At 37.1% G+C, this 16,074-nt stretch overlaps 2 protein-coding genes across 9 annotated transcripts; one reads left to right on the top strand and one right to left on the bottom strand.

The window, feature by feature from the left end:
* Window positions 1-2,128: 2,128 nt before the first annotated feature.
* DNAJB9 (DnaJ heat shock protein family (Hsp40) member B9) lies at window positions 2,129-7,265 on the bottom strand. 5 transcript variants are annotated; one of them, XM_087429661.1, is made up of 3 exons: window positions 7,162-7,265; window positions 4,602-4,828; window positions 2,129-3,633 (listed from the first exon to the last, which is right to left on the bottom strand). In XM_087429661.1, the coding sequence occupies exons 1-3, from the start codon at window positions 7,248-7,250 to the stop codon at window positions 3,182-3,184; spliced, it is 768 nt and encodes a 255-aa protein (XP_087285787.1). In that variant the 5' UTR covers window positions 7,251-7,265; the 3' UTR covers window positions 2,129-3,181. The 5 variants fall into 5 exon arrangements, with proteins under 5 accessions (XP_087285787.1, XP_087285781.1, XP_014641165.1 ...); XM_087429655.1 differs by having other exon boundaries at window positions 7,199-7,220; XM_014785679.2 differs by lacking the exon at window positions 7,162-7,265 and adding an exon at window positions 6,581-6,645.
* On the top strand, window positions 7,003-13,733 carry THAP5 (THAP domain containing 5). 4 transcript variants are annotated; one of them, XM_004418817.3, is made up of 3 exons: window positions 7,003-7,163; window positions 10,379-10,571; window positions 11,048-13,733. In XM_004418817.3, exons 1-3 carry the CDS (start codon window positions 7,084-7,086, stop codon window positions 11,969-11,971), a joined length of 1,197 nt encoding a protein of 398 aa, XP_004418874.1. In that variant the 5' UTR covers window positions 7,003-7,083; the 3' UTR covers window positions 11,972-13,733. The 4 variants fall into 4 exon arrangements, with proteins under 4 accessions (XP_004418874.1, XP_087285745.1, XP_087285750.1 ...); XM_087429619.1 differs by lacking the exon at window positions 7,003-7,163 and adding an exon at window positions 7,339-7,455; XM_087429624.1 differs by lacking the exon at window positions 7,003-7,163 and adding an exon at window positions 7,339-7,510.
* The last annotated feature ends 2,341 nt before the right edge of the window (window positions 13,734-16,074 follow it).

Below are 16,074 nucleotides of genomic sequence, written 5' to 3'. Positions count from 1 at the left end.
CCTCAGCAGTTACGTCTGCCTGCATTAGATCTCCTTTCTGAATAGGAGCTATGGTTCTGTCTAAGTGGTCAGGGCATTTCATCCAGCAGGCACCTACAGGTATGTGGTCGGCATGCAGAAGGCATCTTTCCCTACACATGCCAAAGTAAGGAGGCTTTACTCTGGGAGTGGAGTGCTGCCATCACTCACCATCATCCTCTCCATCTCCAAGCGAAAATTCACTTTACCTCAGCTCTACCTTTCTAAGGCATCCCATTGCCCTCAAAGGGGAGCCTCCCCAGGGATAATCCCTTTATTTGAAGAGTTATTGTTAGTCCTTTCCCTGAAAAAAAATGCTGTCAACAACAATTTACCTGAAGGAGAGAGGCAAGTGCAGGGGTTCCCACCGCAGTTCTTCAATGAATTAACATGTTGAAACTCTGGTCCACTCCTTCTGTTTGCTCTGCCTCCCCCCACCCTGCCCCACCACCCAATCTGAGCCTTAAAGCTTCTCAGGACACCTTGGCTGTGGTTCTTGGATTTACCTCAATCTAATTACTTCTGCTTCATACCTTCCTAGAATGTCTCAAAACTTCTGGCTGTTGCTTTCCAGCATCTTTATGATTTCATTCTTATAGTTTCTGTCATTGGGACCAAGAGAGAGGAAAACAATCATGACTGGTTGCATTCAACCTGTCATATGTGGAACTGAAGGTGCCAGCATTAACATGAAGAATAAAACTTCAGAGACCTACTGCTGATACCAATTTCTTCTCAATTCTGTGTGGCAATGGTCTGATTTTCTCCTAGTGTTCTTTTAATTGCCAAAGAAAATTCCATTTCAAAAAATTAAAATAACTACCTCAGGAATGTACAAATCCCTAATTGACCTTGGGCGAGCTGAATGGAACTAATCTCATAATTGGATCTGAAACTCATAGCACAAAAGCTGCCTATAATCAGCCATCAGATCAGGAGTTAATTATGCCAATTCCGGAGCCCCAAAAGAATCTCAGGCCTACTACCTGCCCTCTAGCATCCAATTCAAGACATATTCAATCCAGAAAACTTGAAGATTACAGAAATTAGTTCAAGAAAAAGATTAAAAGCCATGTTATATTACTATTTTATCCAGAAGGAAAAAAAAGACTGATAGATTTCATGTGTGTTGATTTGTATAGGGAGTGTAGATTAAGCTATCGTACTGTTTATTTCTTAAGAAATTTTCCATTTTCTATCTTTGTACATTCAACTTGTACAAACTGTAAAGAAAAAAATTTAAGTTATTGAGGAAACTTTTATGTTGATTACTGGTCTAATCCCCAGTTGCTTATATAGCAAACTACTCACAGACACACATACCTGTATATTACCTAAGTATCTTTCTTGATACTTAGCTTGTATCTTAGTGTGATTCAGGGTCCATTCTTCCTTGCAAAAATTACGCCAAAGAGCCAAAAGCAAGGTAAAAAAAAAAAAAAAAAGGAACAGATTCAAATAAATGTTCAGAATGGGACAAACAAGGAAGATAATCATTCCCTGGAAAAAAAAGGGGATAGATGCCAACAAGATAAAAATAATCCTTAAAATTAATCCTGATTTGAAAATGGGACTCTTTTTTTTTTTTTTTTTGGCTTCATTTGTTCTGTTTGATAGGCTATAGATAGTCCTCATACCAAAATTAAAGGTATAGCTATCTTCTTCTTATCAAACAAAAGTAGTAAGTATAACTTCCAGGAAATAATTAAGGCACATAACAGAATAAATTCATTTTCTTCACAGTGTTCAAATTAAAGATGATTATTAACAAATATAGCTTTATGCACAGTCTCTGCTTTCTCCCGACCAGGTCTAAAGAGGAAAGAACCAGTGGCAAGAATACCTGCTCCTAGCAAGCAAATACACCATAATTATAATTAACAAAACCTTCAAGCTACCAAAATTTGTGAGAGGAGGAGGACAATAAGCAAGAGAAATGACCTAACGGCAATCAAACAAATTCCTATCAGCATTTTCAGGTTAGTCAATAGTAACCTCTAGAATATGGTCTATGATGAGCATAAGCAGCCTCATTGCTTATGCACCCTCCATAACTCCAGAATTGTCAAATAGATTTTTAAGTTATAATAAATGACAATAGAAAACATCATACTGTAAATACTATATTTCTCTCACACACAATGTTGTATGAGACATTTACTAGTTTTAATATGTATCCATAGGATTAATACTCATATGGAGTAAAATGTGGAAAAGTGCAGAACTAAAGAAATAAGTCTATCTGAAAACAAAAGCACACATTTCTTAGGATTTAAAAATATTGCACATAATAAGGTTGCACAGAAATTACTGGCTGTTTTTACAAACAGAATGAGGTATTAGTCAATCTCTAGATAAAGATGAGTGTGAGGAACCACACACAAAAAAATACATAAATCCGTATTAAGACCTAGAGTGCCACCAACTAAGAAAGAAATATGAAAAGATGTGTAAAGTAGCTATAATTTCAACACAACAAATCATTAGCCAGGGACCAAACATGTAACAATCTCTTGGCCATATTTCATAAGTTTTCAACTTTCAGCCTAAAGGACTATAAGCAATACAATCACTTCCTTTACTCCAATTCTACTGTAGAAAGGCATGGTTCTGTAGTAAATATTAAAGCATGACTTTCTGAAGCTTTCAGTGGAAATTAACCAAGATACTGTTATCCTTTGCTGAATGACTCAATTATACAGTTTCACATACATTTAGCAACCCAGGTTAGAGATGCTACAGAGCGTGCAATTTTAAATGAGCCAAGGTTCACTGCAAAAATCATTCAAGTTCACACAATTTAAATCTATAATAACTGTTAAAGTTTAACCTTTAAATATGTATTAGGCAAACAATCTTTTCTTGGTAATAAAACTGGCCACATTAATAAGCCCAAGGGCAGGTAGGAAAAAAAGACCAGGCAGAATTATAATGTTTTCTTTTAAAGAACCTTTCGTAATCAGGGAAATTAATAATTAGCTATTTCTTTACAAACTGAATGTTGCTGAAATTTGTCAAAAACAATTTAAATATATTTAATAGCTATATCAAGTTAAGTGAAATCATGCACTTGTCAAAACAGTTCACAGAAAATTGTTTTGCATCAAAGATATTGAAGACAAGTCAACTAGTTGGGTTTAGTGAGAACAGAAAAAAGAATAAACTACTGTCCTGAACAGTCAGTGTATGTAGTAACCATATTTCCTCTTCGTTGAGTGACAGTTCTGCAGTGCTTGCTAGATCTATGGAATCTATTTTCAGTCTGTACTGTGTGCCGATTAGTGGTGTCAAAACCACTAAAAGAAAACATTTTCTCCATATCTTCAAACATGTCATCAAACAGTCCACCTCCAAAAGAAAACTCCTGGAAATGATGCCTTTGTCTACTGGAACCATCCTGGCGTGTCTGGAAGTGATTTTCAAATTGCTTCTTAGACCGAGTGTTTTGGTTTTGACCAAAAAAACCAAAGTCTTTAAATAAGTCATCAAAATTGAAGTTAAATGACTGCTCGAAAGGACTTCCACTACCTCTTTGTCCTTTATCATTAGTAAAAGCACTGTGTCCAAGTGTATCATATTCTTTTCGCCTATTAGCATCTGAGAGTGTTTCATACGCTGAAAGAAATAAAAAGTAATCAAAATTACATATATCCAAACGTCTTCAAATGAGAGAATTCAACCCTATTTTAGGGAAGGAGTTCCCATCACAAATAAAACCAAAACACTACAAACATAAGAATAAAGTTAAAATGCAAGTTACAAAGGCAGGGACTTTGTCTTGTTCACTGCATACTATCAGCAGTTGGCACAACGCCTGCCCCTGTTAAATATCCAATAAATATCTATTAAATGAATACTACCATTACAACAAATAGACATGTGGGCAATAATTAGAGTTATTCTTCATATTATTTGTGTGAAACCATTACCTCTATTATAGAATTTAATGGTCAAATATAACCAATTAAGAACTCAGATTTTTCACTTCCTTACTAGTTGAAGTAAATGTTTAACTCCAACTCCCTGCTCAGTTACCTCTACCCACCACTAATTACTGAATGTTCTCAAGGTGAAATTTGTTTTAGAACTAGTCAAGTCAAAATTTGTTTCATACTTTTCCTTTCAAGATAACAAATGTGTCTGTGAACTGTAGATCAACTGAGGAAGGAAAAAACCAAGGCATTTCAGAGTCTACTTAAATTTTTTTATACTTAATATTTTTATATTTAATCTCCATACTTAGTAAAAATTATGTTTCACAAATTAGTTTATAAGTTTTGGGTACCTAAAATTCCTTCTGACATAGAAACAATAAGCGAGTTTATAAATAAAAAAAGAATGAAATAATATATTTTTGACATTTTTAGATCTGTATGCCAATAAAAATATATACTACTATTTATCCACCCAGGAATCAAAGTATCTGTTATAAGAAAATAGTCTCAAGAATCTTACTATATTTAAATGTAGATCCCACAGCCCCTCTAATCACCACAAACCTTCAAATATACACACACTTCTTAGCCATCCTTCTCCTTTACTAGTTAATACCTGTGAGACCTCCGAGATAGTCATTTACTTACCTTCTGCAATCTCTCTGAATTTTGTTTCAGCATCAGGGCTCTTATTTTTGTCAGGATGGTACTTCATGGCCAACTTGTGAAAGGCCTTCTTGATTTGGCGCTCTGATGCCGATTTTGGCACACCTAAGATATCATAGTAACTCTTTGAGGCCAAAATTAATTCTGTTATCATTAAAATGCAAATTGCAAAGATGAAAACTGACTGGGGAGTAGCCATTTCTAATATCCTAAAAAAGAAAAGAAAAAAATAATTTATCCAAGGAGCTAATCGTAAAACTTTTTCTTAAAAAAAAAAAAACAACCTAATGAACTTTTAGGATATAAGGTATACTTAACACAGTATCAAAATGTTAAGCATATAGTATCTTGTATCTGTTCTCATGTTGTGTCCTTTATATAGGCTTTATTACCTCTAAATTGGTTGTAACCTGCTTGAGAGCAAATATAATCCAACCAAATGGAGAAAAATCTTTCTTGCCTTTGCCTTTCCACAAATACTCTGCCCATACACAGAGTAGACACAAAAATATTCAATAACTGATTTTTACCAGTTAATATTTAAGACATCATATGCATTATAAAAACGGTGGAAAATCCAAATAATTTTTTAAAGGATCTCAATCTTCCTTTCAGGAATTCATATTCTAAGGGAGTTAAAAAAAAAAATTAACTTCAGAGAAAAAAAAAGTACATTGACAAGGTAAATAATCCAGTACGTCTGAATTAGCAGTAACCTTCCCTCCCTAAGCAAGCACCAACTTCAGCTTTCATTCCAGCAAGGTGAGCCAAGGATTGCAAATAGAGACTCTCAGTATCACACCACCACCAACGATGTCACACAATAGAATGGAATCCCTTTTTTTAAACTGTAAGATCCCAAATATTTAACAAAAAAAGCACGGTTAAATAAGTTGGGATAAAAATAATGGAATTATTCGAATTTAAGATTTCTGCTACGACTGACAGGAAAATGAACTTTCCTAGTTTATACTTTAGGTAAGTTCTTATTTTCAAACTTCTCAGCAGTCACCAACATATTTCTCCAACCTTAAGGAAGTTTTAGAATTCTTGACAGTATCTATTTAATGACCTGGGATTCAAAAAAAGTGATCCTGTTTTACGGACACGGTATCACAGGAGTCCTTAATAACCTATGATGGCAGAATGAGGCTGACGAAAGACACTAAGGTTTGTGGAAACTGCCTGCCTCCCTCTCCCGGGGCCTCTGCCGAGCGTAATTAACAGGTGGATTACTTCTTTCCAGAGAGTTACTCATGGTCACGCGTCCCGAGGATCAAGTCCAACCTCGGGATTTAAAGACCACAGCCCGAGCGCGTACTGTGCACGCCGCGGGACTGCAGGTTGTTCCCTAGTCAAAGGAGGGTCTAAAACTGACCGAGAGGCACCTCACGGGTTTAATAAACGTTACTCCGTTTTCACGTTGAATATCCGACACGTTTTTAGTAGACTGACTTTTGCTTATACTGACTTCTCATTCCCAAGACCGGCCCACCGGACAGCAGCCTGGGCCTTCGTCCCCCAGGCCGGGGCCGGCCGGGTTGGGCCGTCCAGCCTTCACCCAAAGACGACCGGTACCCGCCCTGTCCGTTCAGGAGCCGCCGTCTAGGCTGTCCACGGCCCGGGGTCCAGTCCTGGGAGGAGCTGTCCGACGCCCGAGGAAGCCAGCAGCACAACCCCAAACAGAAAAGCATTCTTCTGCGGCGCGGCCATCTCCTTTTTCTTACTCCCTTCTCAAGAACAGCAGGCCGCCCGAAGCCCTTGCGGCGGCCGCGGCGGACACCCAGGCCAAGGCAGCCGACAAAGACAGGCAAGGCCCCGGGGACGCTGTAAAGCCCCTCCCCACGACCCGGCCTCGTCCCTCACCCGCACCCTTCGGCGGCTGCTGCTCCTCCACAGAGCGGAGGCGCCGGCGAGGCGGACGACCGGCTCCACACGGCGGCTTGGGCCTGGCCCCTCACCCCGGCCTCCGCGGCCTTCGGGAGCCGGCGCGCGCCCCACTGCCGTCTGTACTCCGACCTCGCGTCCTCTCGCCGCCGCCGCCGCCGCCGCCGCCGCCGCCGCCGCCGCCGCCGCCGCCGCCGCCGCCGCCGCCGCCGCGTAACCTCTCAGCCCGCACCCCACTGGCGAGCGGGCGCTGCTGGCGCCGCCACCTCAGGAGAAGACCTACACGAAACGCTTCCCGATTGGCTGCCGCCTCCCCACCTGACCCAGGCGCTCTACGCGCACGTGGAAAACTGTTGTTGCGACTCAGCCTGTGCGTCACTTCCGGCTCCAACCCCGAAAGGGCGGTGCTGGAGCCCGCAGAAGTGGAAGTGAGTCGACGGTTGCGGCGTCTTTCCTTGTAGCCCATCCCGGCGCAGGCGCGCTGGCTCGTGCGGCCTGCACCTGGGGCCCCGCCTCAGCGAGGAGGGCTCGTCTGCGCCCCTTGCTGGTCCGGCTCTCCTCGAGCCGCAGCGGAGCAATGCCGCGCTATTGCGCAGCGATTTGCTGTAAGAACCGCCGGGGGCGAAACAATAAAGACCGGAAGTTGAGTTTTTACCCGTAAGTTGTCCTCGGAGCAGAAGCGTCAGCCTTACCTTTGGGCCGCGGCCCTGTGACGTTTGGCCCAGGGTTTGGGGTCTCTCCCATCTGCTCTGTAAATCCGTCCTCAGCTCTCTGGGCGTGGTCGGCCACTGCGCGGGAGGAGGGCGTGAGGGCTCGAGCTCAGTGCACCTAGGATCGTCGTAGCTGAGGACGCGGGCCTGGTGGCGAGGCGTAGGGGCGTGTTGGGGTGAACGCAGAGCGTTTCCCCACCTGACTTCATTTCCCTGAACGACATTAACCACCGCCTAAGGTACACACAGACCTGCCGAGTGGGAAGGTGCCCTCCGAGCTGACTTACACCTCCTGTGAGTTAGGTCGCATAGCTCTTATTCCATTTTCTCCTAAGGAAACAGGCCTTTCAGAAATTCCGTAGGTAACTGACCTTGAAAGTTCTGTAGGAGAGCCAGAATTATAACCTGTATGCTGCTCAGGCTTCTGTATACTCTTCATTCCTACAAAGAACAGAGTAAGTGTTGTTCTCAATTACTAGTGCCGCGAAACGTTTCCGTGAAACCACAGAAGAGGTCATTTTATTTGGAGCAGGGAAGTAGTAGTATGTAATAATTAAAAGTCCAGACTCCAGAGCCAATCTTAGTAGGTTCATATCCTGGCTCCACTACTTGGTAGCTGAATGACCTTCTGCAAAGTATTTAAACTCTCTCTGTGTCTAAGATCTCTGATCTATAAAGTGGAGTTATTAATAGTACCTAATTCGCAGTATGTAAAGAGGTGAAGCAGCATCTGGTACTCAGTACATACTTAATACATATGAAAATCAACAGAGAACATTGTATTTCCTTTTATTCTTGTGTTTAAAAATAATTCATTTAACTTGACGCTAGTTGTCTTTTACTTCGGATTTTCACCAGTCATTTTGTGAAGCCTGTTTGTGCTCGCTAATGATTCATCTGCTTTTCATTATCTCAAGTAGTGGGAAAAAACTGATAACCCCAAGTAATTCACACTATGTGGCAATATTTCCGAGAGTGACTCCTTTGAAGACCTTCCACAAGATGTAAACAGATTTTTGGGGGGGAAAAAAATCCAATCCATGGTCAGTTGATGGGGAAATGCCAATATATTAATTTAGGCTTTGTCTCCGAGAAGGTTTATAGTAAAGGATCATGTTGAACTTGATTTAGCCACATATTTTCCAGATTTATTTGGCCTTGGATTTGGGGGATATGACTCCCAGACTAAAAATTCTTTAAGTTAGTCTTTGTCTATGGACCACATAGTTACAGTTTTTAAGGAGGGAAAAATAATGCCAGAGGGAGTCAATTATAAAGATGTTTTTCCTCAAAATGTGAATTTATTGAAAGTGGAATTTTTTGGTGAGTTTTTAAAATTCCACGTGTAATCCATAAAATAAAAATTGAATTAGTTTTATTCCCCTAATAGCACCAAACTGGAAGAATTGAATTTGCCCCTGCTTACACTATAGCAAGCTGTAGTATAAATTTATATTAATTTGGGAATTCAGTTAATATATACGTATAGTATCCAGTTTATACTGTGATTATTTTGTGCTTTTTTTTGGAATTAATAAGACAGTGAAACAAAATTACCAAACAAATTGATGTTCAGGAAACATTCCAGGAGATTTCTTAGAGATTTACCTGTTGAGAAAACATTGTAATCCAGTTACTAATAAGGATATTCACAAAGTAAATTTTTTAAAATTATATGATAACTTAGCATATAGGTACAATAGAAATGATTTGCAAACAGTATTTTTATACATGAAATTACCTTAAAAAATACATTATTGTAAAAGGCATAGTCTCATTTTAGATGTAACCAGAAAAGGTATGAACTTATCTGTGGCTAGCAGAATTTAGGTTCTCTGAAAAGAAGATTCTTTTTTGCCTTTAAATGGCTGTTTCTGGTTATACCTGTCATACTTATAACCTAACTTATTGATATGTGCAAGGTTAAAAAAGTTTCAAACCATGTATGAATATTGCATCTATGGTAAGAACTTCCAAAGGTAAATCATCTGATTTTTTTCCATGTAAGGGTATCGGGGTTAAAAGTTATTTCCTATAAAGTACCCAGACTCTTCCCCTAGCATCTTATAAAGTTATCAGTATTTAGGGAAAAAAAACATGCTACTACAAAGCATAAATGATTGGGATTGGAGGGACTGTGTAATAGCTGCTTTTTGCATGTTATATTGTTACTATTTTTTAAAAATAGGAAATTATTATATAGTGTCTTGGACTATGTTCTTGTAAAATCATCAAAATAAATGTAAATCACTGTTAACTATTGTTTAATACAGTTTAACTCAAATCTATTTAGACTAGTAGAAAAAGTTTTCTGTCGAGCTCTGCCATTAGTCCAGTTTTGCCAGTAAAACACATTGCAGTATGTTAGAGCCAGCTCTAAATCCAGGTTATTCAGTACAGGAACAACACATATAAAGAGATATCTTGCCTTCCTGTGTTTTCTATTTGATTTGTTTCATATTATAAAATATCTAAGTTCTTTTTAGTTCTTGTGTCAGTTTCTCTTTCAGAACTTGAATTTTAGAGTTCCCAGTCCATTGATTATAGAAGTATAGAAATACTGAACTAAACTACACATGGGTAGAATTGAGGCTGATTCCAGTAGAGAGAATGGAATATTAGTAATTTTATAAGATTTAGTATGTATTTTATTGTCTGCTAAACCACTTGTTTGAATTAATGTATTCTTATTTTTTAAATTTTAATATAAAAGCCTAAAACTTGATACTTCCTTGAATTATAGAGAAGAAACCATTTGATTTGTAGTATTAGTATGAAATACATTTGAATAGGACTTTGTAGTTTATAAAAACCTCATTGCTAGTTCTAGGCAAACTACACAACAAAATAAAAATAGAACATAATTTATAAAAACATGAATAGATTTTATCCTTTGTAGAAACACATATATTTTACCTGAAGGGACTCAGAATTATGTTTTACAAGCCACTCTTCACAGACAAAAGCTGTGGCTCCACATCTTGTATCTTAGTCCTCTTTGCTGCAGAGAGGATATGGTATTAGTTGTCAGGAAGATGTTCTCATATGGTAGGAATGGTTGCCTCGCTTTTGCAGCACTTTGTGCATAGGTTACTATACATACAGGCCTGGAATCTGGCAAAGTTGTAAAAATATAGCAATGTTTTCCTTTTTTAATTTCAGGTTTCCTCTACATGACAAAGAAAGACTTGAAAAATGGTTAAAGAATATGAAACGAGATTCCTGGGTTCCCAGTAAATACCAGTTCCTGTGTAGTGACCATTTTACTCCTGACTCTCTTGACATTAGATGGGGTATTCGATATTTGAAACAAACTGCAATTCCGACAATATTTTCTTTGCCTGAAGACAATCAGGTATTAGAGGCAGGGGAGGGGGGGATAATGCTGAGCAGGGTGGTGATTGCAGGGTGACAGGTACTCAGGCAGAGGAAAACAGATACTTGAAAAAAAAGGAAATTAATTTTTGCTTTTCCTAAAAGTATGAAAAATTTTTAAAAATTTAAACCATTATTAAGCATGGCTTAAGAGAAGCAAAAGATAACATCCGTAAATTATTAAGTTGTTAACATAAGTTAATGATCTAAGATTTTTTACTGGTCTTTTGAATGATCTAAAATGTTTCCATCATATATTGGATATGCTTAATGCTTTTTAAAAAACACTTTAAAGTGTATGTGTGTTGTTATATATTTAGAACACTTTTTTAATGGAATAAATTTGCTTGGCCAGTATACTAGCTCAAAGTTATAATTAAATAGTCAGCACTAACTAATAAGAGAATAAACCTAGTAAGGACATCTTTTTTAGAATTTGAAAATATTATTTTCTAGGAAAAAGACTCTTCCAAAAAAAAATCTCAGAAGAAAAAATTGGAAGATGAGAAAGAAGTGTGCCTAAAAGCCAAGTCAGAAGAATTATTTGCATCAAATGAGCCAAAGAAAAGTATGGTTAACACAGATGTCATCCCTGAACATGCAGAATTAATTGATTCATCTGCTGTGGTGGAGCCACCAGTTGCAAAAACAGAAAGTATCCAAAATAACATATTAACTCTTAATCTAGTTAAACAAGATACTGGAAAACCAGAATCTATCTTGGAAACATCAGTTAACCAAGACCTAGGTATAGGAGGTTTTCACACATCTTTTGAGAACCTGAATTCTACAACTATCACTTTGACAACTTCAAATTCAGAAAGTATTCAGCAGTCTTTGGAAACCCAAGAAGGTCAAGAAGGTCTCGAAATAACTACCAATCATCCTGCTAATCCCAACTTTACAAATAATTCCATGGAAATTCAGTCAGCACAGGAAAATCCATTCTTATTCAGCACAATTACTCAAACAGCTGAAGAATTAAACACAAATAAAGAATCTGTTATTGCCATTTTTGTACCCACAGAAAATTCCAAACCTACAATTAATTCTTTTATACCTGCCCAAAAAGAAACTGTGGAAATGGAAGACATTGACGATGAAGATTCCTTATATAAGGATGTAGACTATGAGACGGAAGTTTTACAAATTGAACATTCTTACTGCAGACAAGACATAAATAAGGAACATCTTTGGCAGAAAGTCTCAAAGCTACATTCAAAGATAACTCTTCTTGAGCTACAAGAACAACAAACTCTAGGAAGATTGAAGTCTTTGGAGACTCTTATAAGGCAGCTAAAACAGGAAAACTGGTTGTCTGAAGAAAATGTCAAGATTATAGAAAACCATTTTACAACATATGAAGTTACTATGATATAAAGAGGTTGTAAAGCTATGACTTATGTAAGCTTTTTGCAGCCAAACCAAATTATATGTAAAGTGAACTTATTCCTGTATAAAGTTCTCATCTTAAGCTAAGAAATGTTATGAACTGCATCCCGTTCTTGTAATGCGTATTTTTGAGAAAAATTAGAATATTGTTGAGCTGTAGAGAAAAAGTTTCATTACTTGATAATTTTCCAAATTAAAGTTAAAATATAGTAAATAAATAATATTATTAAATCATAAAATGAGAGAACACATGTGGTAAAATGAGCCCAGAATAGAAGTCAGGCTTAGAAATCAGTCCTGGTTCTACCATTAGCATGTGACTTTGGCAAGTTACTTATCAAGATGGAGCTTCAGTCTCTAATCTGTAAAAAAAAAGAGCACTTTCTAGGTCTCTAACATAGTCTGTTTCTTTATAGTTCCTTCCCTTTCTGGTAAGATACTTTTAATAGAACAAATTTTCTATAAGATAATTCATACTTACATAATACTAAACGTTGGCAGAATTTGATATTATTAACTGTTGGATTATCCTCAATATTTATTCAGTTCTGTGTTGTTTGATCTTGTGGCTATATTTATGTGTTATGTAAGGGAAATACTCCTTTTATAATTTTATTCTAGTTGAAATAAAATAAGGAACCATTCATTAGCCTAGTTCTTAGGAGAGATACTTTAAACTTGAAAGAATGTGTATTTCAGTACCTTATATGTATCTGATCATCATAATGCATAGTCATTTAAGCTTCTTAACATCCTATGTCTAAGGTTATATTTATAAACCAAAAAGTTTAATGAGCTTAATTTTTTAAAATATATATTTTAGAAATCATAGTTTGTGTCTGTTTAATGTGTAGCTTTTTTGAATGTGTCATTTTTAGAGTTCAGAATGATAGAGTAATACTTAATATTATACATTCCCACCTATGTATATTTTATTAAAATTTATAAGCAAGAAATTATAGATATGTGGTGATAATCTTAGGGAAACAAATAGGAAAGAGAAGTAATGGTGATATAAATAAAATAGTGCTCATATCTATACAAATTTAAGAGAAAGATATAAAAGCAAAGACTTAGTGGTAACAACACAAATGTGAAAAATAGATAATCCCTTAAAATTGGCAGTCAACATAATTAAATGTGACATTGTTTATGGTGTTGAACAAGTTTCCATCTGATTCTTAGTTTTCGCATCTGTTATATAAAAAATACTATTACCTATCTTGAAGTATGGTTTTGAGAATTTGGTAAGGTAACAAACATGTTGGTCCTGGAAAATAGGAGGTGCTCAATAAATATTAGTTGACTGCACAGCAAATAGTATACTGATTGTTTTTTAAATGCATGATGGTTATTTTTGGCCATATTTCGCTTAGTTTTTTCAGGCTAATAAAATTAATTGATACTATGAATGTGTGTCAGCTAATTATAAAAAATTGATTAGAGGTGTCCTTATTGGGTGACCATAGGGGGAAAAAACTTTAAATTTTTGCATAAATTATGTGCAGATAATTGGTAGAGTTAATATGTTATTTTTAGGTATTCATATGTTGTATTTTGGTAATACTTATTTAAAGTAAAGAATATGGGTGAAAATAACCTTTATGTCATTATAAAATATGTTGTTTCAACTCAGTTGTTAAGTATATGTTGTAGTTATTTTCTATTTGTTTAAAGTTATAGTTTACTCAGGAATAATTTAAGCTAGTCGTATTTCTTTACACTTAATAAATTATAAGTATTTAAGATATTTTCTTGGCTTGCCTATATTCAGTTCAGAATGTTCTCAACCAAACCTGTTTCACCTCTAAATTATATTTAGGGGTTCTGACCTACTTTATGTTTTTCCTTGGATTATTATAGGAGCCTCTTAGTTAATCTTGCCTGTATGTTCAATTTCCTGCTTCCATATCCTCCTGCACTCTGCTGTCAACTTTTTACCTAAACAGTAGATCTAACTATATCACCTACCTACCACTTAATTTTCCAGCTCAGAAATCTGTAATTACCCTCTAATACCTACAGAATAAAGCCAGACTCATTACCTATCATATATATGATCCTCTGTGATTCTGTTCATCTTGTGTTCTAGCCACGCTGGACTTAGCATTTCCCAAACATGGCCGACAGGTGCCTGTTTTTGTGTCTGCTTATTTTATTCCCTAGATTTAGTCTGTCAAAATTGTATTTCATCTTTGGTGGAATTTCATCGGTTTTTTCCAAAGTTATTTTCTCTCTGTTCCTTTAGGGCTTTGTTTTATAATACTATAACAGGATTTACCTTATACTTTGTTATATGATGATAATATCTATGAGTATCTTATCTACTATAAGCTTTTTGAGAGAATTTTCATTCATTTTTGTTTCTTTGACAATGTAATATTAACTGAATAAATGGATGAATATTTTGAATTTGCCTAGTTAGAATTTCTTGGTTCTTGACACTTAAAATCAAGAACCTTCTTAAAAAATATCCCTGATACCTTGAGAATGATGGGAGAGAATATAGATCTTCATATAATCTTTGAAACATTCCATATTTCCAATGGATGTTAGAATTTACCAGTTATCTGCCATGCCATTTATTAATTAATTTTTGTTATGGAAGGCTTCTCCCATCCTAGACTATTTCCTGCTTTGTTTCCTGAGTAATTAGAAAGGAAACAAGTCCAAGAAAGCTGCATGTCTTTATGTGTACATGTCAGGGAGATTAGGTAAATCAAATTTAGAAAGATTTAATCAGTATAAATAATATATGGCATTGGTCTAAACATCAAATACAGAACTTTTCTGCATATTTTTGATCTTGGAAAAAGAATCAGCCATGTATTAAGAGTTGGAATATTAATATGCTGATGAATTTTTCTATTTCTAGCTAATTTGAACTGCTCTGCCAACTAATTTGGTATTCAAATACACACTTTTTGTTTTTTAGATTATGCTATTATGTAATATTTTTCTGGGTGAGGTGGGTGGGTTAAAATCTCATTCACAATTGTCAGGGGAAAAAACTAGAGAAAAAGGGGTGTAACTGTCTAAGTGAGAAATTCCTTCAAGGGAGACTCTTTGTTTCATTTATCATTTTAACCTCCCATTCAACCCTCTGGCTTCTTAGCTGACTTCCTCTTCTCCAGTGAACTTTGCCTCCATCTCTCCTCAGCCACCTCATTCCCATGGTCAGTGGTTGACCTTTATCATCACCAGTAATTGCATCCCCTTGAAAAATGTCAACTTCAAGCACCTCATTCTTATCACTGCTTTCTCTTCTTCAGCACCTTTATTGGAACAACTCACACTGCAACCAACCACTTTTCCACAATCCAGCATCCCTGCGGTAGGTTGTATTTTCCAAATATGGCTACAAAATATATCTCATCCTATATTCTCTTCTGTAGTGTGGCCTTGCCACTCCCTTATCAAGAGGTGGAGTTTATTTCTCTGCCTTTTTGAATCTGTTAGGCTTTGTGACTGCTTTGACCAAGAGAACACAGTGAAAGTGATGCTGCCAGTTCCAAACTCAGCCCTTAATTCACCTGGCAGCTTCCACTTCCTCTTTGGAACAGTCCATCTTAGAATGCCACAGGCCTTGTAAGTTATGTGATTACCCTGAGATCATGCTGGAAAAGCCAAAGTCACATGGAGAGGCTCTGGAGAGGGAGATATCAGACACATGAGTGAAGAAGCCATCTTGGTAACTGATCTTTGGGCCCCAGCTGCTCTAGACAGCAAATGCAGCAGAGACAACCAGTGAGCTGAGCTCTTCCTGAATTCCTTAACCACAGAATTGTGAGCAAAATAAAATGTTTTAAGCTGATACGTTTTGGGGTGCATTGTTGGCAATGTATTAGGCTGAGTTCTCCAGAGAAACAGGACTAATAGGATATGAGAAGAGATTTATTTAAAGAGAGAGATTGGCTCACACTGTTCTTGAGGCTCAGAAGTTCCAAGATTGCAGTTGGCAAGCTAGAGACCCAGGAGAGCCAATGGTGTAGTTCCAGTCCAAGTGTGAAGGCCTAAGAAGCAGGAAAGCTGATGCTGTAAGTTCTGGTCTCAATCCAAGTCCAAAGGAAGAAGAGCAATGTCCCTTCTCA

The sequence above is a fragment of the Ceratotherium simum genome, chromosome 1, assembly GCF_057802395.1.
Source record: "Ceratotherium simum simum isolate JZ-2026a chromosome 1, ASM5780239v1, whole genome shotgun sequence".
NCBI lineage: Eukaryota > Metazoa > Chordata > Mammalia > Perissodactyla > Rhinocerotidae > Ceratotherium > Ceratotherium simum.
Note: the sequence above shows the minus strand (reverse complement) of the source record. Positions and strands in the feature narration are given on the sequence as shown.